This window comes from Heptranchias perlo, chromosome 29, assembly GCF_035084215.1.
Source record: "Heptranchias perlo isolate sHepPer1 chromosome 29, sHepPer1.hap1, whole genome shotgun sequence".
Lineage (NCBI taxonomy): Eukaryota > Metazoa > Chordata > Chondrichthyes > Hexanchiformes > Hexanchidae > Heptranchias > Heptranchias perlo.
Genome location: NC_090353.1, coordinates 18,703,669 through 18,727,599, shown reverse-complemented (window position 1 = coordinate 18,727,599; position 23,931 = coordinate 18,703,669). Strand labels below are relative to the sequence as shown.

The 23,931-nt window shown below is 43.2% G+C and overlaps 1 protein-coding gene across 7 annotated transcripts in view; it reads left to right on the top strand.

Annotated features, from left to right (window-relative positions):
• LOC137299471 (ran-binding protein 3-like) overlaps positions 1 to 23,931 on the top strand; it is a 303,210-nt gene that overhangs the window by 200,472 nt on the left and 78,807 nt on the right. For 5 of the 7 annotated variants that reach the window (XM_067968224.1, XM_067968219.1, XM_067968221.1 and 2 more), the window contains one exon: positions 18,497 to 18,541. The exons of 1 other annotated variant lie outside the window; for it this stretch is intronic. In XM_067968224.1, coding sequence (XP_067824325.1) covers positions 18,512 to 18,541 — 30 coding nt within the window. In that variant the 5' untranslated portion in view covers positions 18,497 to 18,511. Of the gene's footprint in view, positions 1 to 2,985; positions 3,281 to 18,496; positions 18,542 to 23,931 lie in introns of those variants that run through there. One more of the 7 variants, XM_067968222.1, reaches the window with a different exon arrangement.

The window sequence follows — 23,931 nt, the reverse complement described above, 5'->3', positions numbered from 1 at the left end:
TTAAAAGATTTCACTGACCGACCTGCCTCGAGAGAGCAGATTGGTTGCCCGCTCCTCGACCCGCCTCCGTTAAAACCGGAAGTAGGTGGGTTGGAGTCGGGTTTTACTTTTTTACAATTTTTACCTTCCCACCTGCTCCCAACCCACCCATTCTTGGGGGTAAAAATTTACCCCCAAGTGTCACAAACAGCAGCTACACTTCAAATAAAAGTATAAAGTCTCTTGATCATCTCTGTACGAGCCCAGTGTTTACTTCACAGCAATAGACTTTGTAGCCTTAAGGGGACAGACATCTATACTTTTCATAGTATAATGTTTCTGACCATTATAAACAGCACACCCATACGACGAACAATGCCTTAGAAGGTTGGCTAGTAACCTTTCTATTTCTATGTATTAAAGTCTTGCATATTGCACACATCTCCTGCAATGGTTTTGTCACACTGGGGATTCATGACTTTGTTACAGGGAGTCGCACCTCTAATGCGTGAAAACACTTTCGAACTTTTCTTGCAACTTTTTTCATATGGCTACTTCTGATTTGCCTATACTGCTAAACCTACTTCCGCTGGCGACAAGTTAAATAAACATCAAACAATGTAAGATAGCCATTCTAGTAATATTATTACTAAATCTTTTAAATATAAATTTAATAACTATTTCTTTTATTAGTTCATTACTGCCAGTTCCCACACCCTACCTGATGAAAGGACCCTTCCAGATGGACCTAACAAGAGGTCCATAGTTCATTTTTAATTCCTTGCTAGTTCATTTTTCATTCATTGTCCCCGGTTCATGTGCTCCTCCAGACACCATTTTATTTAATTAATTACGAGACAGCTGCTGCATTTAATTGGAATCTGGTTTTCCAGTTTTAAAGATGTTTCCTTCCTGTACGTTGACTTTTAATTGATTCCACAAACTTTTACTTATTTGCTGTTTTCTCTTTATTTTGTTTGCTCCCTCCCAGCCCTAAGAAAAAAGCTCGGTCCAGATTCTGCTTAATTTAATTCATTTATTTTGGAGAATCTGCTGCATTTAATTGTTTTTTATTACTATTTTTATAATCGTTTCTATTAGTAACTATATTCACCCTTTTTATGAGAAATATAGTAAAAAGATCCAAATGAAATGCAGTAGGCATGTTAGTAATTAAATTAAATGGCATCTGGAAGGGATTTCTTGAGAGGTTGGGGGTGGGAAAGGAAGAAAAAGAGGAATCCTCTAAAAGTTTATGTATATTGCTAACAAAGTTAATGCAGTGAAATTAAGTTTAAAAAAAATGATTACCAAGGCCCACTCTGCTTAATTCTGACTTGATTTAATAAACGTCTCCTTGCAGTACATACATTTTTAGTTCTTTAGTACATACACTTTTAGTGGATTCCTCTTTATTTTTATTCCCTTGCCCAGTCCATTTAATTTGGAGATGTATGCCATTTTATTCAATTAATTTGCTGAGAAGGCTATTCAAATCAATTGGCATCAGTTTTTCTAAGTGTATTTTATTTATTAATTCCACTAGTGTATTTTATTTAATTGTGAAGAAACCCACTACATGGACAATTAAGCAACTAACGGGAGGAGAAAGAGACTCCATTAACATCCCCATCCTCAACGATGGCGGAGCCCAGCACGTGAGTGCAAAAGACAAGGCTGAAGCGTTTGTAATCGTCTTCAGCCAGAAGTGTCGAGTGGATGATCCTTCTCGGCCTCATCCTGAGGTCCCCACTATCACAGATGTCAGTCCTCAGCCAATTCGATTCACTCCATGTGACATCAAGAAACGGCTGAGCGCACTGGACACAGCAAAGGCTATGAGCCCCGACAACATCCCGGCTGTAGTACTGAAGACCTGTGCTCCAGAACTAGCCGCGCCGCTCGTCAAGCTGTTCCATTACAGCTACAACACTGGCATCTACCCAACAATATGGAAAATTGAATAGGTCCTGTCCACAAAAAGCAGAGCCAATTACCGCCCTATCAGCCTACTCCCAATCATCAGCAAAGTGATGGAAGGAGTCGTTAATTGTGCTACCAAGCAGCACTTACTCACCAATAATCTGCTCACCAATGCTCAGTTTGGGTTCCGTTAGGACCACTCGGCTCCAGACCTCATTACAGTCTTGGTCCAAACATGGACACGAGCTGAATTCCATGGGTGAGGTGAGAGTGACTGCCCTTGACATCAAGGCTGCATTTGACTGAGTGTGGCACCAAGGAGCCTTAGTAAAATTGAAGTCAGTAGGGACTAGGGGAAAATTCTCCAGTGGCTGGAGTCGTACCTGGGACAAAGGAAGATGGTTATGGTTATTGGAGGCCAATCAACTCAGCCCCAGGAGTTCCTCAGGGCAGCATCCTAAGCCCATCTATCTTCAACTGCTTCGTCAATGGCCATCCCTCCGTCATAAGGTCAGAAGTGGGGCTGTTCGCTGATTGTACAGTGTTTAGCTCCATTCGCAATTTCTCAGATAATGAAGCAGTCCATGCCCGCATGCAGCAAGACCTGGACAACATCCAGGCTTGGGTTGATAAGTGGCAATTAACATTCGCGCCAAATATGTGCCAGGCAATAACCATCTCCAACAAGAGAGAGCTGAACCACCACCCATGACATTCAATGGCATTTCCATCGCCGAGTCCCCCACCATCAACATCGAGAAATTCAACTTGACCAGCCACGTAAATGCCATGACTACTAGAACAGGTCAGAGAGTATTCTGTGGCAAGTGGCTCACCACCTGATTTCCCCAAAGTATATTCACCACCTACAAGGCACAAGTCAGGAGTGTGATGGAATGCTCTCCACTTGCCTTGGGTGTAACAGCACTATAAAAGCTCGACCATCCAGGACAAAGCAGTCTGCTTGATCACCACTACATCCACTAGCCTAAACATCCACCACCGGCGTACCATGGCTGCAGTGTTTATTATCTACAGGATGCACTGCAACTAGCCACGGCTTCTTTGGCAGCATCTCCCAAACCAATGACTTCCAGCTAGAAGGATAAGGGCAGCAGATGCATGGGAATACCATTACCTCCAAGTTGCCCTTCAATTTGCACACCATATATCGCTGTTTATTCATCTTTTCTTGGCCAAAATCCTAGAACTCCCAACCTAACAGCAATCTGGGAGTATCTTCACTACACGGACTGCAGCAGTTCAAAAAGAAGGCCCCACCACCACCTTCTCAAGGGCATCCAGGGATGGGCAATAAATGCGGCCTCACCAGCAACGCCCACATCCTGAGAATGAATTAGAAAAAAAATTCATTCAGGTCTGTTTTTATAAACATTTCCTTGCGCTATATAAACTTTTATTGGATTCCTCTTTCTCTCCCATGTTTCTTTCCTGATTCTGAGTTATACAGCATTTTACTTAATGAAGTCTTAATTATCTCTGAGAATTCTGTCCCCAGTAATAACATCTTCCACAAAAAAATCTTGCTGGCTGTTTTAAAAATTTAAAATGCTGAAAAGACCTTCAAGCTGGCTCATAGTAATGGCTGGCAATGTGATTTTTCGCACTGTAGGAGTATTAAATAGTTGGGTTTTCTCAAAATAAGCAGTGGGCTCACTTATGTGTACTTTAAAAAGTGATGGTTATCCCAGCTCAGTGCTGAAGAAATCTTTTACCAGACTTCTGAGGAATGAAGGGAATTATCTCACCTACACTGCCATCACCTATCTGCCCAGGGCGCCTGTGCCTTTCTCCCGGTACCACCTATCGCTGCTCCCAGAGCTCGGCATCCCCTATATGACTAGAACCTGGAACCCCTTCAGCAGTACTATTAGGCTTCAGGACAGTGCTGCAGTCCTCGGAACCTTTCGTGGTATATTCATGCTCCAGGAAACTCTGCACCCCCAATGCTTCAGAACTCGTCACCCCTCCACACACACTTTTGTGGGTCCCAGGACACACTGCATCTAGCATTGATAGAAGTTGGTATTTCTCCTTCATTGGGGCCTGCAGCTGCTGTGGGAAGCTAGGAGGCTGCTGTGTTCTTAAACGCCAAGAAGCCATTCCCCATGCTTCGAGACCTCAGGGCAACCCCTCCCCCCCCCCCCCCCCCCCCCCACCCCAATTATTTGAGACCTGACACACATCCCTCCCTCCACGCCAGTGCTGCCAGACCCTGAGACTCTTTCTCCCTACCCGTCAGTATTGCCAAATCCTGGGATATTGGGGCCTCCACTGCAGTATTGTGTAACGCTAGGAACCTACTTCAATTCTGCTAAATCCTAGTATCACTCACTAGTGTTACTTCCCACACCCCCTTCTGCATAGAATCATAGAAAGGTTACAGCACGGAAGGAGGCCAGCTCTATGCAAGAGCAATCCAGCTTGTTCCACTCCCCCGCCCTATCCCCGTAGCCCTGCAAATTTTTCCTTTCACGTATTTACCTGTTGCAAATGCGTCTGTCCATGACAGTATTGGTAGGAGTGACCACCGCACAGTCCTCGTGGAGATGAAGTCCCGTCTTCGCACTGAGGACACCATCCAACGTGTTGTGTGGCACTACCAACGTGCTAAATGGGATAGATTCAGAACAGATCTAGCAGCTCAAAACTGGGCATCCATGAGGCGCTGTGGGCCATCAGCAGCAGCAGAATTGTATTCCAGCACAATCTGTAACCTCATGGCCTGGCATATTCCTCACTGTACCATTACCAACAAGCCAGGGAATCAACCCTGGTTCAATGAGGAGTGTAGAAGAGCATGTCAGGAGCAGCACCAGGCGTACCTAAAAATGAGTTGCCAACCTGGTGAAACTACAACTCAGGACTACATGCATGCTGAACAGCGGAAGCAACATGCTATAGACAGGGCTAAGCGATTCCACAACCAACGGATCAGATCAAAGCTCTGCAGTCCTGCCACATCCAGTTGTGAATGGTGGTGGACAGTTAAACGACTAACGGAAGGAGGAGGCTCTGTAAACATCCCCATCCTCAATGATGGCGGAGTCCAGCACATGAGTGCAAAAGACAAGGCTGAAGCGTTTGCAACCATCTTCAGCCAGAAGTGCGGAATGGATGATCCATCTCGGCCTCCTCCCGATATCCCCACCATCACAGAAGCCAGTCTTCAGCCAATTCGATTCACTCCACGTGATATCAAGAAACGGCTGAGTGCACTGGGTACAGCAAAGGCTATGGTCCCCTACAACATCCCGGCTGTAGTGCTGAAGACTTGTGCTCCAGAACTAGCTGTGCCTCTAGCTAAGCTGTTCCAGTACAGCTACAACACTGGCATCTACCCGACAATGTGGAAAATTGCCCAGGTATGTCCTGTCCACAAAAAGCAGGACAAATCCAATTCGGCCAATTACCGCCCCATCAGTCTACTCTACATCATCAGCAAAGGGATGGAAGGTGTCGTCGACGGTGCTATCAAGCGGCACTTACTCACCAATAACCTGCTTACCGATGCTCAGTTTGGGTTCCGCCAGGACCACTCGGCTCCAGACCTCATTACAGCCTTGGTCCAAATATGGACAAAAGAGCTGAATTCCAGAGGTGAGAGTGACTGCCCTTGACATCAAGGCAGCATTTGACCGAGTATGGCACCAAGGAGCCCTAGTAAAATTGAAGTCAATGGGAATCGGGGGAAAACTCTCCAGTGGCTGGAGTCATACCTAGCACAAAGGAAGATGGTAGTGGTTGTTGGAGGCCAATCATCTCAACCCCAGGACATTGCTGCAGGAGTTCCTCAAGGCAGTATCCTAGGCCCAACCATCTTCAGCTGCTTCATCAATGATCTTCCCTCCATCATAAGGTCAGAAACGGGGATGTTCGCTGATGATTGCACAATGTTCAGTTCCATTCGCAACCCCTCAGATAATGAAGCAGTCCGAGCCCGCATGCAGCAAGACCTGGACAACATCCAGGCTTGGGCTCATAACTGGCAAGTAACATTCGCGCCAGACACGTGCCAGGCAATGACCATCTCCAACAAGAGAGCGTCTAACTACCTCCCCTTGACATTCAACGGCATTACCATCGCCGAATCCCCCACCATCAACATCCTGTGGGTCACCATTGACCAGAAACTTAACTGGACCAGCCATATAAATACTGTGGCTACAAGAGCAGGTCAGAGGCTGGGTATTCTGTGGCGAGTGACTCACCTCCTTACTTCCCAAAGCCTTTCCACCATCTACAAGGCACAAGTCAGGAGTGTGATGGAATACTCTCCACTTGCCTGGATGAGTGCAGCTCCAACAACACTCAAGAAGCTCGACACCATCCAGGACAAAGCAGCCCGCTTGATTGGCACCCCATCGACCACCCTAAACGTTCACTCCCTTCACCACCGGCGCACAGTGTCTGCAGTGTGTACCATCCACAGGATGCACTGCAGCAACTCGCCAAGGCTTCTTCGACAGCACCTCCCAAACCCGCAACCTCTACCACCTAGAAGGACAAGAGCAGCAGGTACATGGGAACAGCACCACCTGCACGTTCCCCTCCAAGTCACACAGCATCCAGACTTGGAAATATATCGCCATTCCTTCATCGTCGCTGGGTCAAAATCCTGGAACTCCCTTCCTAACAGCACTGTGGGAGAACCTTCACCACACGGACTGCAGCGGTTGAAGAAGGCGGCTCACCACCACCTTCTCAAGGGCAATTAGGGATGGGAAATAAATGCCGGCCTCGCCAGCGACACCCACATCCCATGAACGAATATATAAAAAAAATTATCCAGTTCCCTTTTGAAGGCCATGATTGAATGTGCCTCAACTATCCCCTCTGGCAGTGCATTCCAGATCCTAACCACTCGCTGTGTAAAAAAAGTTTTTCCTCCTGTCATCTTTGGTTCTTTTGCCAATCACCTTAAATCTGTGTCCTCTGGTTTTTGACCCTTCTGCTAATGGGAACAGTATCTCTCTATTTACTCAGTCTAGATCCTTCATGATTTTGAATACCTCTATCAAATCTCCTCTCAACCTTCTCTGTTCCAAGGAGAACAACCCCAGCTTCTCCAGTCTATCCATGTAACTGAAGTCCCTCATCCCTGGAATCATTCTAGTAAATCTTTCCCAAAGTGCAGTGCCCAGAACTGGATACAGTACTCCAGTTGTAGTCGAACCCGTGTTTTTTTAAAGGTTTATCATGACTTCCTTCCTTTTGTACTCTATGCCTCTATTTATAAAGTGCAGGATTCCGTATGCTTTTTTAACCGCTTTCTCAACCTGCCCTGCCACCTTAAACGATTTGTGTGCATATACCCCCAGGTCTCTCTGTTCCTGTACTGCTTTTATAAGTATGCCCTTTGGTTAATATTGCCTCTCCTCATTCTTCCTACCGAAATGTATCACCTTGCATTTTTCTGCGTTAAATTTCATCTGCCACGTATCCGCTCATGCCACCAGCTTGCCTATATCCTCTTGAAGTCTATCACTATCCTCCTCGCTTCACTACACTTCCAACTTCTCACAGCAGCTGCAGGCCCCAATAAAGGAGAAATACCAACTTCTATAAATGCTAGAGGCAGAGTGTCCTGGGACCTACAAAAGGATGTGTGGAGGGGTGACAAGTCCTGAAGCGGTGGGGGTGCAGAGTTTTCTGGAGCATGAATATATACCACGAAAGGTTCCGAGGACTGCAGTGTCATCTGCAAATTTGGAAATTGTGCCCTGAACACCCAAGTCCAAGTCATTAATATATATCAAGAAAAGCAGTGGTCCTAGTACCAACCCCTGGGGAACCCCACTGTACACCTCCCTCCAGTCCGAAAAACAAACTTTCACCACTACTCTCTGTTTCCTGTTACTTAGCCAATTCTGTATCCATGCTGCTACTGCCCCTTTTGTTCCATGGACTTCAATGTTGATGACAAGCCTATCTGCACTGTTACTTAATCACTCAACCTCCCACTTTCCACTGCTGCTACTAGTTGCCGATGATCTTGCTGTGCATTGGGGGCTTTTAAAATGTGTGGGATAAGAATTATGCCCATAGGTAACTGATTTACACTTTTCGTGGAAAATTTGAAAGAATTGAGGAATTTGGTCCTAAAATACTGGTAAAAACTCCAGAATACCATTTAATAAAAATGGAATTTGAGTCACTGGCCCTAATAATACATTGTGTTACGTGGCATGACACCTCGTTGTTATTAAGCAGGACATCCTCTCACTCATCATGATCAACACCATAGAAGATCTGATGGTAATATTTTTTTAAAAAGGACAAAAACCCAGACTTCCTGAATTAGACTTCGGGCCTACATGGATTTATTTAAATTTGATACTTAAGTAATCACAACTCAGTCACTAAGAATTGCAACAAAAATCTACTTGTAAAACAAAGCAGAACACAAGTCATTCAAATCACTCAATTTTTCAAAATCCTTTTGGCCACAATGAATAACAAATCAGTCAATGCGAGATTGAGGAAAATCTAGCAATAAAAGCAAAACTTGAACCAAGAAAGCTACTTATATGAATTTTCATCCTTCAATTTTTTCCCTCACCAGCTGACTAGATACGAGTGTTAAAAAGTTATCATGTAACTATCGTAAAAGTGTAAAAAATTTCCAAAAAAGCATTCTAACTTGCATATAAAAATGTATCTAATATGGTTTTCCCCTAAGACCTAATCTCTGTCAGGGTCCTGGGGCTTGAGTTTTGCTGTTATTCCTATTTGTAGTCCTGCTGCAAATATTTCCTGGCCCCTTGGGCAACATCATTACATAGACTTTTACAGCACAAGAACCGGCCATTCGGCTCAACTGATCTATGCCGATGTTTATGCTCCACATGAATCTCCTCCTACCTTACTTCACCTAGCCCTATCAGCATAACCTTCTAGTCCTTTATCCCTCATGTATTTATCTAGCTTCCCCTAGCATCTATGCTATTTACCTCAACTACTCAATGTGGTAGCGAGTTCCACATTCTTACCACTCTGAGTAAAGATGTTTCTCCTGAATTCTTTATTGGATTTATTAGTAACTATCATATTTATGGCCCCTAGTTTTGGACTCCCCCCATACAGGAAACATCTTCTCTATGTCTACCAAATCAACCCCCTTCATAATTTTGAAGACCTCAATTAGGTCACCCTAGGTCCAGAGAAAAGAGCCCCAGCCTGTTCAGTCTTTTCTGATAGTTATTGTAGTAGGTACAGCACAGGGGGAGGGCATTCGGCCCATCGTGCCTATGCCTTTGAAAGAGCTATCCAATTAAGCCCATTCCCCTGCTATAGTATCATCGCATAACTCCATAGTAAATCTTTTTTGCTCCGTCTCCAGTGCCTGTATATCATGGGAAGTTTTCTGTTTAAAATATAATACAGTGCTTAAACCCCCCCCCCCCCCAGCCAGAAAATGCTGAAAACATTAGCAGGTCAGTCGGCATCTGCAGAGAGAACAGACAAGTTAATGTTTCAGGTGTGGACCCTTCTTCAGAACTGAAAGATATTACAGATGAAGAGCATTTAAAAAGTAACACAACAAGGTGATGGGGGTGAGGGACAAACAGATACCCGTGTGCGTGCGTGCACACACACAAGAAATAGAGTCACTGTAAAGTGATTAAGTGGGAAATGGGAGATGGTTAAATAGCAGAAATAATATTAGCATGAGACAATAGGAGGTATAATGAGAGAAATAAAATAAATTAAATACATTTACAAGGCACAGAGAATGTGTAAATAGCTGAGAAGACAAATCAAGTAGAAATGGAAGCACAAAAAACTGGCAAAGCAGTGCAGACTCCAGTGGCCCAGGACCCTAAGAAAAGAAAAATGCAGCTCAACACCAAGGGTGCAGCACCGTGTTCCGACAGAGGGTCCCCATCCCAAGTACCAACTCAATTGCTTTTGATTAATTTGCATTTAGTCAGTTGACTATTTGGTGACTTAGCGTTTGCACATGGATACGTGCAAATCCGTCGCATTTCAGACAGTGTGATGGATTTGCACGTAACTCAGGACTTTTAATTATATGCTAAATATAATATAAAGTTTTGTGTACGGTGATGTGCCCATAAAGCTTGATGCACGTTCACTAGAAAGAAACCAAATGAAAATCACTGACACTTATTCCACTGTCTGTCAAAAAATTTCTGTTTAGGAAAAATAACTGATCGAATCCAATCTCTTTGAGCGGCCATAATCGTTCCCCAGCCATCCCATCATTTAGGCCTAAAAGTGGTTTCTAAACAAATAATTTCAACAATGAAAAAAAACAATAAAGCCATACATTCCATCTTCCAGTACAAAAAGCACTATTCACCATGCAGGCTTCCCTTGCCTCTGGGACCTTGGGCTTCTATTTCTTCCTTGAAACATGCGTCACTAATGAGTTGGTGTTTTACCTGTCTCTATGAACGTTTGAATTGACAGTCCAGTGTCCCTTGCTGCTTCTTGTTTGCCCCTTCATTTTGCTTTTTGCTGGGTGATTATGATTTGTTGCTTTTTGTACATGTGTAGTAAAAATTTTTTTAAATCACTGGGAGAATAAGGATAAAGACAGATTTAAAAAAGACAATAACCTTAAAAGGTGTGGGGACTAGTAGCCACAAAAGCAAGCAGGGTGAAGTTAAGAGATTAATTGTGTGGATTCTACCTGTCCCACTTTGTTTATGTTCTCAATCTTTTTAAAAGATGGAATCTCAGTAATGTCGCAGGAGATCCACTATATATTAATAATATGGATCCCAAGATCCTCCTTTGCGTTGCAGCCCCTTTCCAGCTTGAGAAATTTCCATTTATGGCTATCCTGTTGAAGCCAAATTTCTATCCAGCACACATAACATTACATCCCTATTACATAATTTTTTGCCTCAGCTATTAGTTGCTGATGTGTTGCATGCATTTTTAAGGTCTAAGTATGTAACATCCCTGTTGACTAATTTTCCATTGCCGTAATCTATATGTCTAATATATTAAAAATCTTGCTTTGGCATGCATCTGATTATACTTTCATTTGTCCACATTTGTAATAGAAACTGGCTCTGTAAACTTGTCACGGTGTAATTACTTCTTTGTGCCACTGGTGCGCTACAGCTTCTCAATTTTATGTCTCCGACCTCCTCCTCAGCTATTACTGCAGGAAGCTCATATGCTTCAACGAACTGTGCTTCTCTGCTTCCCAAATTGCATTAAGTTTTGCTATTTAATTATTAATAATGTAAAATCTAAGTATATAAAAAAAGATAGATTGACTTTAAAATAGAATTACATCTGTGCAACCTGGTACAATTATCAACTGCTCCATAGCTCTGTTTCACCTGAAGACTACACTTGATCTTGACTCCTCTTGTACAATTGCCATGGGAAATTGACTAGTAATATATTCAAATTCTTACATATGTTGCAGATTCCATTTTAGAAATAGATCTACCTCTCCTGTGAGGTTTCCCAATGTTAAAATGTCAACAGTTGGCTGTTACCATTCCCTGTCATGCAGTAGGTGTCCCCATAATAGGGTGCCCCATTCTATATTGAGCAATTGACAGTCACAGTCCCTGTCATGCAGCAAATCCAGCTTTACTGCTGGTTGAAGCTTCAAAACACAGCCAGAATTGCAGGCTCCCTGCCCAGAGAGAGGAAGGTTCAGGTGCCATTTTCTGATTTTTACTATCTTATAGATTAATCTTAGTGTTTTCAGATTTCTTTCCCTGGTCACCCGTATTTGATTTAAAATTAGTTTTCCCGGATTTCTGTCCTGAGGGCCTCTCCCTCTATTCGGGCTGTGCCCTGATTCTTAATTAATGATTTAAATGAAGGGACGGAGTGTAACGTATCCAAGTTTGTTGACAATACAAAGCTAGGTTGGAAAGTAAGTTGAAAAGGCCACAAAGAGTCTGAAAAGGGATATAGACAGCTTAAGTGAGTGGGCAAGAAGGTAGCAGATGGAATAAAAAGTGGGGAAATGTGAAGTTATTGACTTAGGTAGGAAGAATAGAAAAACAGAATATTTTTTTAAATGGTGAGAAACTATTAAATGTTGGTGTTCAGAGAGACTTGGGTGTCCTCATACGAGAAACACAAAAAGTTAGCATGCAGGTACAGCAGGCAATTAGGAAAGCAAATGGCATGTTGGCCTTTATTGTAAGAGGGTTGGAATACAAGGGTAAGGAAGTCTTACTACAATTGTACAGGGTTTTGGTGAGATCTCACCTGGAGTAGTGCGTACAGTTTTGGTCTCCTCATCTAAGGAAGGATATACTTGCCCTAGAGGCAGGGCAACAAAGATTCACTAGATTAATTCCTGGGATGAGAGGTTGAGCACAATGGGCCTATACTCTCTGGAGTTTAGAAGAATGAGAGGTGATCTCATTGAAACATATGAGATTCTGAGGCGGCTTGACAGGGTAGATGCTGAGAGGTCATTTCCCCTGGCTGGAGAGTCTAGAACTAGGGGGCATATTTGCAGGATAACGGGTTGGCCGTTTAAAACCGAGATGAGGAATTTCTTCACTCAGAGGGTTGTGAATCTTTGGAATTCTGTACCTCAGAGGGCTGTGGATGCTGAGTCGTTGAGTATATTCAAGGCTGAGAGAGATAGATTTAGGACTCGAGGGGAATCAAGGGATATGGGGATCGGGCGGGAAAGTGGAGTTGAGGTCGAAAATCAGCCGTGATCTTATTGAATGGCGGAGCAGGCTCAAGGGGCCGTCTGGCCTACTCCTACTCCTATTTCTTATGTTCTCCCACTGGGGACCTCTGGCCAGACACCTTCCCCTCTCCTTTGTGAGGCTGATCTGCTTCTCCCATCACCATACGCCTGATTTTCTCCGCCTCTTGGGCCCCTGCCCTCTCTGGAAGGGCAGCAGCATGCAGGAAGTCCAGTTCTACACCAAGCTGGAAACAACGGAAGAGAAAGGAGGCCTAGTCTTTCCCATTGGAACAAGAAAAAAAATCTCCTGCTTGGAGCTGGCTTTTCAGCTCTGCTGGCTTTGTGTTGCTTTCTTCATGGTGTGTCAATGGCCCTGCTCCCTCCTCTTAGTAGCCGTGTTCTGCTGTGCAATTGGCCTTGGTAGCTGCAGTGTAAGTTCTTTTGTTCTCCCCATGTGGCCTGCTAACTCCATCCCCATTACACCTGCATGAAAACATTCTGCTTCCCCATTTAGCCACGATATTTCGAGTCCCGTTCCAGTTCAATGACAAAATGTTTCTGCTGTCCCATTGTCCAAGCTTTTCCAGCACTGCAGCCTCTTGTTTCTTACTCAATTGCAATGTTGACAGCCAGTTGGAGGCCTGGTAGCTTCAGCCCAGGTGCAATCGAACCTTTTGTCAAGTCCTACTTTAAAAATAGCAGCCCTGGTCCAGTTCTTCCCTGTCTCCACTTCCTCTCGATCTTCTCCAACTCTTAATATTTTTTTTTAATTCCACTCTATACCCACCTCTGCTACGACTGCTCCAGCTATTCATTAATTTTAAAATTCCCTTCTCCCTTGCTGCCTGCTCCTTTGAACCACTCCACCTCTTCATTAGTTCCAACCCTCCCCTGCTGGTGCATTACATAAAGGCCACTCATTTACAGCTTTCAGAAAATAATGTGAAATTGAATCCCCCAAGACACAAGTAAAAATTGCAGAATACTAATTAATAAAAATCAAATTTGACTTAATCTATCATTGTAAATTAGTGCCCCATATATTCCCAACATTTCATGAACACCCCGACTGTTAGAAAACCGTTTATACTCTGATTCACTGTAAGCAACTCCACGGGACATCAAGTAATCTATGACATATTAAAAAACCTGAGTGGACCGCAGTATCCCATCATAAAATACATTGAAAACTCCTATATCAGGATTGTGTACCAGTTACATCTTTAGATAGTACTATAAGTGGGCAATTGCCATTTAAAACATGTCACATAACATTAGATAGAAATGTAATAGTCTGTCTTTTATAATATATAAAAGAAAGACTTGCATTTATATAGCGCCTTTCACGACCTCAGACTGTCCCAAAGCGCTTTACAGCCAATTAAGTACTTGTGAAGTGTAGTCACTGTTGTAATGTAGGAAACGTGGCTGCCAATTTGCACACAGCAAGGTCCCACAAAATAGCAATGTGATAATGATCAGATAATCTGTTTTAACAATGTTGGTTGAGGGATAAATGTTGGCCAGGACGCCAGGGAGAACTCCCCAGCTCTTCTTCGAAATAGTGTCATGTCATAGTCGATGTTGTCTACATGGATTTTAGTAAGGCATTTGACAAGGTCCCACATGGCAGACTGGTCAGAAAGGTAAAAGCCCATGGGATAAAGGGAAATGTGGCAAATTGGATCCAAAATTGGCTCAGTAACAGGAAACAAAGGGTAAAAGTCGATGGATGTCTTTGCGAATGGAAATCCGTTTCCAGTGGTGTGCCACAGGGCTCAGTGTTGGGTCCCTTGCTGTTTGTGGTATATATTAATGATTTGGACTTGAATGTAGGGGGCATGATTGGCAAATTTGCAGATGACACAAAAATTGGCCGTGTAGTTGATACTGAAGAGGATAGCAGTAGTCTCCAAGAAGATATCAATGGGTTGGTGGAGTGGACAGAAAGGTGGCAAATGGAATTCAACCTGGAGAAGTGTGAGGTAATGCACTTAGGGAGGGCAAACAATAAAAGGGAATATGCAGTAAACAGGAATATATTGAGAGGAGTAGAGGAAGTGAGAGACCATGGAGTGCATGTGCACAGGTCCCTGAAGGTGGCAGTACAGGTAGATAAGGTTGTGAAGAAGGCATACGGAATGCTCTCCGTTATTTGCCGAGGTATAGAATACAAAAGCAGGGATGTAATGATGGAACAGTATAAAACACTGGTAAGGCCACAACTGGAGTATTGTGCGCAGTTCTTGCCACCACATTACAGGAAGGACGTAATTGCTCTGGAGAGAGTGCAGAGAAGATTTACAAGAATGTTGCCAGGGCTTGAAAATTGTAGCTACGAGGAGAGATTGGATAGGCTGGGGTTGTTTTCCTTGGAGCAGAGGAGGCTGAGGGGAGACTTGATTGAGGTGTACAAAATTATGAGGGGCCTAGATAGAATAGACAGGAAGTACCCGTTTCCCCTAGTGGAGAGCTCAAGAATTAGAGGACATAGATTAAGCTGATTGGCGGAAGGATTAGAGGGGACATGAGGAAAAACTTTATTACCCAGAGGGTGGTGGTTGTATAGAATTCGCTGCCCGAATTGGTGGTAGAGGCAGGGACCCTCAACTCTTTTTTAAAAAGTACCTGGACCTGCACCTAAAGTGCTGTAAGCTGCAGGGCTACGGATCGGGTGCTGAAAGGTGGGATTAGAATGGGCACCTGGTTGTTCTTCGAGCCGGCGTGGACACGATGGGCTGAACGGCCTCCTTCTGTGCTGTATCTTTTCTATGGTTCAATGGGAATTTGAATGTCCACCCGGTTTAACGTCTCATCTGAAAGATGACACCTCCGACAGTGCAGCACTCCCTCAGTACTGCACTGAAGTGTCCACTGGGATTTTGTGCTCAAGTATATAAATATATATGTATATAAATAATAGGTGAATTAATCTACACATTGGCACCTGGTGGTTCAGTAGCAGCATGTTAATTCCAGGAGCTTCTCTTATCTATCCGAATGAAAATTTCCCTTCCTGCTCTCCAAACTTGACTAGCCTGGCATGACATTCCTCAAAAACAGTGCACTTATAGTTATGTGAATTTATAAACTTCTAGCAATAAATGTTTTGTTCAGTATCTGCGCATGAAGATCTGCTTTTGTGGTTAGGGTTAATAATAAGTATCAATGGAATATTACTTCTCTGTAACTGCCACAAATTTGCTTACAAAACAAAAGTGACTACACTTCACAACCAATGAATTACTTTTGTTTGAAGTGCTTTGTGACATCAGGTGTATGGTATCAGAGGAAATGTAGCAGCATGGATAGAAAGTTGGTTGACAGACAGGAAACGGAGTAAATGGGTGTTGCTCAGATTGGAGAAGGATTGGACACGGTGTATCTTAGGGGCCAGTGCTAGGTCCACTTTTGTTTTCTATATATGTGTGTGTATTTAATATATATATTTTGGATATAGGGTGCGCAATTGAAATTTGCTGATGACACAAAAGTAGGTGGTTTAGCAAACAGTGGGGCAGAAAGATTTCAGGAAGACATAGGTTAGTGGAAATGGGCAGATATCTTGCAGATGCAATTTAATGTGAATATGGGTGAGATAATATAGTTTGGGAGAAAAAGCAAGGCATTGGACTAAGTATTTAATGGAAAGATGTTGAACGGTGTGGATGAGCCGAGATGCCAAGGGTTTCAAATAATTACAGTTTGAATTCACCAGGATGATGCTGGACATTGGAAACTAGTCATGAGGTGAGACCTGTGATACGGGGACTATTTCCACGGGAGCAAAGAAAGCTAAGAGAAGGTTTAAGAGAGGCGTTTAAAATTATGAAGCGTTTTGATAGAATGAATAGGGAAAGATTATTTCCTCTGTCTGGTTGGGCAGTCAGTGACAAGAGCTCATCAATTTAAAATTACCACCGTGAATGAGGAGAGAGGTTAGGAGAAATTCCTTTACACAAGAGGGTTGTTGGAGCATAGAATACTTTACCATGGGGAGTGATTGAGATGGAGGCTATTGCATCTTTTAAGTAAATATTCCAGAAGTCTGCCCTCAGCTATATTTTCCACCATCTGCCCTGTCCAAATTTCCATTATGGCGGCATAGCCATTATCTCCAAGTCACACCAAGGCCTTTCTCCTTGTACGGTACCTTCCCCATCGAACACTTCATCTCCTCCATTCCTATTGCCATTCATTTAAAATCGTTATAACCTACTAGCCCCCAAGGCCCACGTTGACTTTCTTCCACAGATCTTCTCCCTACTCTCTTTCCTTAGCCTCTATACCGAGCAAATCCTCATCCTAGGTGACTTCAATCTCTGTCTCAACTCCTTTTGTCCCTCTCCTCCAAATTTACTGCCCTCTTTTAATTTCATCTTTCATTAAACTCCCCTACACATGTCCTTGGCTATTTCCGCAACCGTTTCATCTCGTGGCCTTTGCACTTTTGGTCTTAATCATTGATAAGGTCATCTCTGACCACTTACTCATCTCCCTCACCACCCACATCCCACTGCCCTCCTTCAATCCCAGTATTATCACCATTCGCCTATGGAAAATCTCTCCCTCAAGTCACTTACAGCCGCACTGTCAAATCCCTGGATCCCTCCCTTTTAGCACTCCATTCACTGCCTTGCTTAACTGCAGCCTCACCCCTCTTTTCAATGCCCTTGTTCCCAGCAAAGTTATCATTGTCTCCCATCCTTGTCATTCCCCTGGTACAGTCCCTGTCTTCACTCCCTCAATTCTGTGGTATTCAAATTTGAGTGTCCCTGGTGCATAACTAACGTAGTCATCTGTCACCCGATCTGACCGGACCATATCTTGATCTTTTCCTTGCCCTTCACTAGGATGGTGGAAATCTCTTTTCTTCAATTCTTCAAAGACACAGTTTTTCATATCTTTTTGTAAGTCTAACCAATAGCTTTTAAAATCCAAGCTGGATGTCAGCTAACCACTACTTCTGGACTTACTTTGTCATCTTTCCTATTCTTTTCCACATTGATGGTATCCTTTACTATAGTGAATTGACCCTTCCTGTGTGTTAATCATTCAGCAAGAGAAAATTATGCAGAACTTAATATGAAAATCAGTCTTTTTTTCATTTCTTCCTACAATTGTCACACTTTTAAAGCACAAACTTAGTGTCACATATTTTCTGATTTACTTTGTTGTCTTTTACTCTTCTACTTCGGTGCCCTTCAGTATGGACCTTGTCACTTCACCTTGAGGTCTCAAAGAAAATAAACCCGTCAGACTCTCTGCTCCCGTTATCTCCTCTACCTGCTATTTGTGTCTCTGTTTAGTGTTTTTTTAAGTGTTGAAATGCAGTTTGCCGAATGGTTCATTAGGTTTACTTAGTGAATAGGTGAATTATGCAGACCAGAAAGATCCCAGGTTTGATCTCTAATCTGTGTTTAGTAGCTGATCCCAGTTGGGATGAGGTGTGGGGCACTATAATTGGCCTCTGCATCCCTGAATTAGGGAGGAGAAAATCAGCCATGGTTCTGGCCGCTGAGTGCTATCCAGTGACCCTATCGGAACTATACCTGCGTGATCATCAGATGAAGACCGGGTCATGCTCAGCTGTAATGTTCTCCCCGTCACCCCCACCCCCCCCCCCCCCTTACCCACAAGCTGTTGAATTTTCCAACACTCGCTGTTGAAAGCTACAAATGCCTAGTTGCCATTTGAATGAGTTGCCAAAAGGTGTCTGGGGTTGCTGAAACATGCCCCACTCAAGGAAGTTGTTGAGAAAAAGAAAAGTTTAAATATTGTCCAGTGTCCTACATATTAACTCATGCTTCAATTTTATATTGTACTGTATTATGGTACATTATATTAAAAAGTAATATTTGATTTTAGTTTTTATATTCAGAATTTTAAAAATGTTTATCATAACTACTGTGTTTATAGGAAAAACTTGAACCAATGACCTCACCTACACCGCCGTCAAACAAGGTAACACAATAAATAACAGAAACCTCTGCAAGACAGCAAGATTGAGATGAGGGAGTGTTGGGGTAATTGAACCCAGAGACAACAAAGAATTCAGCATAAAATACTGTAGTGCAATTATAGGGGAGCTCAGGATTGGTTCTTCAGGAAATGAAAGAGAACAAACTCTAGTGGAATAAATTAGAAATGTACAAGTATCGGCGTTTTGGAAATCGCTGAGATGCCTAATTGGACGTTGGACAGAAAACAGGACTGGCTTATGGGAAGTACTGGTAATGTGAGTCAGACTAACTTAAGGCTAATTGGAGGACTAAAAAATATTGGCCCAGATTTTGCTGGAGCGGGGCATCTGTTAGTTAGTCTTGTTCGTGCACATTTAGATTTTAACATTTTTTGCCCACAAAGTTGCTGGAAGTGCAAGCTGATAACAGCGCAGCGAGGGAAACAGGGCATCTGGGATCTTGGTGAACAACGGGACAAACTCCTTAATCAATGAGATTAAAAGATTGAGAAATAAACAGAGGAAGGGCTGGGAAGGAAGGTGAATTAGAGCGGGTCAATTCAATGTCAAATCAAGTACAGAAAGAGAAATAAAGAGAGGAAAAGAAAGATTGGATTAAGAGAGACAGAAAGGAAAAGTAAGAAAAAAAATTAAAATTTTAAATTTGAGATTTTTAAAATCTCCAGTAACAATTTGCAACCTGAAGGATTGAGGCTCCACACTTTTAAATGTTCACTTTCTGGACAAGAGAGGTTGATTGGCAGTCATTAACAATTATCATGTTGTTAAAAGGGTACTTGCGCTGTTAATTACGAGATTTAACTTTGCGTGGTGAGGTTCATGGGCAATTAACGTGCAAATGCATAAAAATCACCGGGAGGTTAAGGGCAAGAAGCTGTTTTCGCAAAGCTAACGACGAGTGGTGCAAATCGGTGTGCGTCGTCCAGATGCCGTTATTTTCTCAGCAAAATCTGGGCCACGGTTACTGGTCAGTTTGCAACTTTCAAAGTGATATGATTTCAGATCAGTGTTGTTGGCACCTGTTTTTCCTTAAGTTTGTAGTAGGCAATGTAGCTTATTCCCCTAAATGTTTTTTCAAAATTTTATCTTCATAAGTAACTAGATTTCTTCCATCAGGCAATAAGTTTACTTTTAAAAATATAAATACTATCAGTAGTTTATGCATATATGAAGTTGCTTGGATCCATCTATATATGTATGAACATTGTTTTGGAATTTCAATTTGTTTGATATCGTGGAGAAAGTGTCACTATTGTGAGGTTCATATTTGTCTGACTTTCGAATACAAATAGAAGAACAATTCAACATACAAATTTGGGTGGGGCCACTTTAATTCTGTCCCTTTAAGAGTTGGTACCAAAATGGTGGCACTCCTTCCCCACTTTCATATATAAGCCATGTTCTGATATTGAACATTATTCTATTTCTTATGTCAGCAACAGTGTATTCTATTGCTGGGAGATCAGAAAAATGTTTTTTTAATTTCAGACATTCAATAATCTACAAAGAGCAGGTACAGCACCTATCATCTGGGGAAAATCACAAAAGAATTGCCTTAAGACTTTTTGGTGTCATTACATTGGGCATCACTGATGTGATCCGTTCCATTAAGTTACAAAAAGGTGGAGCTGCCTTCAGAGCACCCATTCATTTGTCCTCAGCAGCAAAAATAGTTACTAACTCCAGTTTTTTGTTTTCTTTTTTCATTGGCCAATGCTTCTTACTGTTAAGATGATGCTGTGTACCTTCTTGTTCTTGGTTGTCAGTGAGTTATTGCCAACATTCTCTTTACCTCATTTTATGGTAAATGTCCTGCACAGCCTTAGTCATCAGTGCATGTTGGTTAATGCTCAGTACTGTTTTCTGCATCAGTTGACAAGTTTTTATCTTTTCATTGATTGTTTCTTCTCTGTAATTCAGTCGATACTGAGTATTTCACCAATTCATTTGCCTATACAGAGTTACTCATCTTGTCTTTGTGAGTTGTTATTTGACCTACCATCGGTTTGTTCATGAAATGCTTGTTTTTGGTGACAGGCTTCCTTTAGATGACATTGCCACATCTGTCTGTGCCTAGTCTGAGTTCACTATTGTGGTGCTGCATAGATGACAGTCAAGCAGGCACTCGGTGCACTAGACAGACTGGGTTCCATATTAAAATACCAGCTGCAACAGCACAAGTCATGCCTTTCTTAGACGGCTCTGGGCAATGCTTTAGGGTTCTGCAGCTCAAGTATTACAGGTGCAGATTTTAGTCTCAGCTACATGTGGATCCTGAGATTGATGGCAGTGTCTGTAATCTTTCTTCATGAAGCATCCTTCACAGCTCGATTGTTTCTAGGGAAACCACAGGTCAAGGTGCAAGTAAAAATATTGTCACGTTGTTATAGATATACAGTGTTACATATGGTCTCTTACTCCTTGGGTAAGGAGGAGGGGGAAGAAAATGTTGTCATGCTGCTGGAGGACAGATTCCTAGATAAAAATATAAAATTTACAGAGTTGTTTAATGCATGGGTCACTCATAACCCCAGTGTGCTTGCTACTGGAGCCTTTCCTCCAGATTTCTGAGAGTTCAGCAAGCAACGTTCATGGGGTTTCTCATATCTGCCTCTCTGGGTTATAATCAAGAGTGTCTGGGCTGACATACGTAAATTATTGGAAGGAAAGATAATTAAGGCTGTACTTCAAGGTCAATGGTCACAGTAGGACAAGAGGCGCAGGTTCAAACTGGTGAAAGACAAGCTTAGGATTCGTCAGAAATTTTCTCATGCAAAGAGTGATCGCTATTAGATTAGACTATTGCATGCAAAAAGTTTGGAATTATTTAAAGAGTGCATGCTGTGCAGGGACTATAGATGTTTCTAGATGGGTGAGCTTAAGGTAGGCTGATTGGCTGCCTTCATCCGAATTAATCTTACAATCATTTCCCAAAATAGATAAAGCTTATGCCATCTATGGCTGGATTTTATATAATAACACAGTTGAAGACTTAGTGGTTGTCTTCCACGTTCTCGCCTGACATTAGAAATCTAATGTGCAGGAGGTTAAACCGGAGCCCCAACCCTCCCTCGACAGTGACTCCAAACACATGCATGCTTAAATGATGAATTTACTCGGAAGAGCCTATTCAGGTTACGATACTTGCCACCAAACACAAGGGGTGAGGTTTCTGCACCAGAGAGCTACAGAGAGTTGTTAAATTGGGCCACTTGTCCCCTTTGTACTCATCACTATGCCTTAAGGGCCAAGTGCAAACCGATAGACCAGCAGCAGTGTATGCATTGGACTCTGGGATGTGATCCATGGCCTTTGGCGTTCTGATTTGCAAAGTGACGTGGCTGTGTCTAGCATTGTTTCTCCCTTTTGTACTGGAAAGGTATCATTGGTGGACAGGTTAAAGAATTGCTGGAAACTTGTAAGAAACTAGCAAAACCCTGAAAACATTGTTTGGAACGGCAATGGAGAAACAGGTTTTTCCTTGCTCAATTGACTGGCCGCAAGAACCCGTTACAGTAGCCACGCCTTTCCTGGTGCTTCCTAGGGTTTTCTTGTACTGAAGAACAGTTTATCTGTCCAAAGCTAGGTCCGTGGCAAGAGCTCGTTGCTGCTGGTTGTCCTGTGGCTCTGGACCTTCCCTAGCCTTGCAACAATCATTTCACTAGTCACCCCTCCACTCACCTGGAGCTCAGGTGGATAACTGCCTATACAACTTTGTGGGGAAATAGAGAAGAATCACTCCAGTTGTTGGGTTTAGAAATTGAGCCTGAGAAGGCTGTCCTTCCCACTATATGAGAACACCTCCAAAGTTTCATAAGTTAGTCTGATCAGTTCATTTACAGGACCCTAGAACAATACTGGCATTATCTCCTGTGATCAAATTGTTGGGTTATATGGAAAGGTTTACCCCAAGCAGGAGATATCCAACCAGGACTCTAGGAGGTAAATTTTAACCCCATGAACGAGTGGGTTGGGGCCGGGTAGGAGAGTAAAAATTGTAAAAAAGTTAAACCTGACCCCAAATCACCCCCAACCCGCTCACATCAGGTTTTAACGGAGGCGGGTTGAGGGGTGGGTGACCAACTCACTCTCAGGAGGTGAGTCGGTCATGAAATACTTTAAGGAGACTGTGGGCCTCCATTTTAACAGCATTTTTATTTTTAACACCTGGGGTTTGGGATTCCTGGGCCTTCTGCTTCACGCCACGTAAGGTCCAACTTATCAAGCAAGTCCCTTTATTGCACTGCTTGTGGGTCAGGAGGAGCAGGAGTGTTTCCTCCAGGTCCAACAGGCCTACCTGGCATGATCTAACAAGCGATTGGCTGACGCGATCCCCCCGCCTCCAAGTTGGACTCCAGACACCCCCCCCCCACCGTGTCAGACCCCCCCCAGTGTCAGACGTCCCCCCCCACCGCGTCAGACGTCCCCCCCCCCTCCCCCCACCGCGTCAGACGTCCGTCCCCCCCCCACCGCGTCAGACGTCCGTCCCCCCCCCACCGCGTCGGACGTAGTCGTCCCCCCCCACCGCGTCGGACGTCGTCGTTCCCCCCCCCCCCCCCCCCCCAGTGTCGGACGTCCCCGTCCCCCCCACCGCCTCGGACATCCCCCCACCTCCCAGTCCCGTGTCCGACGCTCTCCCTCCCTTGACTGAATGTTTTTTTAGAATGGAAGTTGTCTGTCACAAATGGTGGTTGAAGTTGAGCCAATAAATTCTTCTGAAAGGAGTTAGATGGTTTCTTACAAAAGTGTAATATTGAAGAGTAGGGGGAACACGCAGAAAAGTGGAATTAAACTAGGTGCTCATGGAATAGCACTGGTACAGACTTCATGGGTCGATTGTCCTATTTCAATATCCTGTTATATAGAATTATATAACATTCTATTATGTCACCAAACTGGGGGATGTGCCAAATGATGACGAGGATTGTGAAAGACAGTGTGAGGACATAAATAGTCCAGCAGATGGGGGGAGATCTGGTTCAGTGTAGAAAATGAAGTAATACATTTTGGAAGTAAGAATAGGGTACGGTTAAATGGTAAGATTTTAAATGGAGTAGAAGAGAAGGGGGACCTTGGGGTGCAGGTGCACAGGTCATTAAAGGTGGCACCATAAATAGATATGGCCATAAAAAAGCAAACAAGATTCTTGCTTTCTGTTGAGGTATAGAATGCAAGAGAAAGGAAGTAATGTTGAACTTATAGAAGATCTTAAGCTGCATTTGGAGTATTTTGTATAGTTTTGGACATGCCTTTAGAAAAATGAAGCATAGATTCACTGGGATGTTATCAGGGTTGAAGGGTTACAGTTATGAAGAGAAACTTGAGAGATTAGGTTTTTTTCATCGTTAGAGCTGAGATGGTTAAGTGCCTG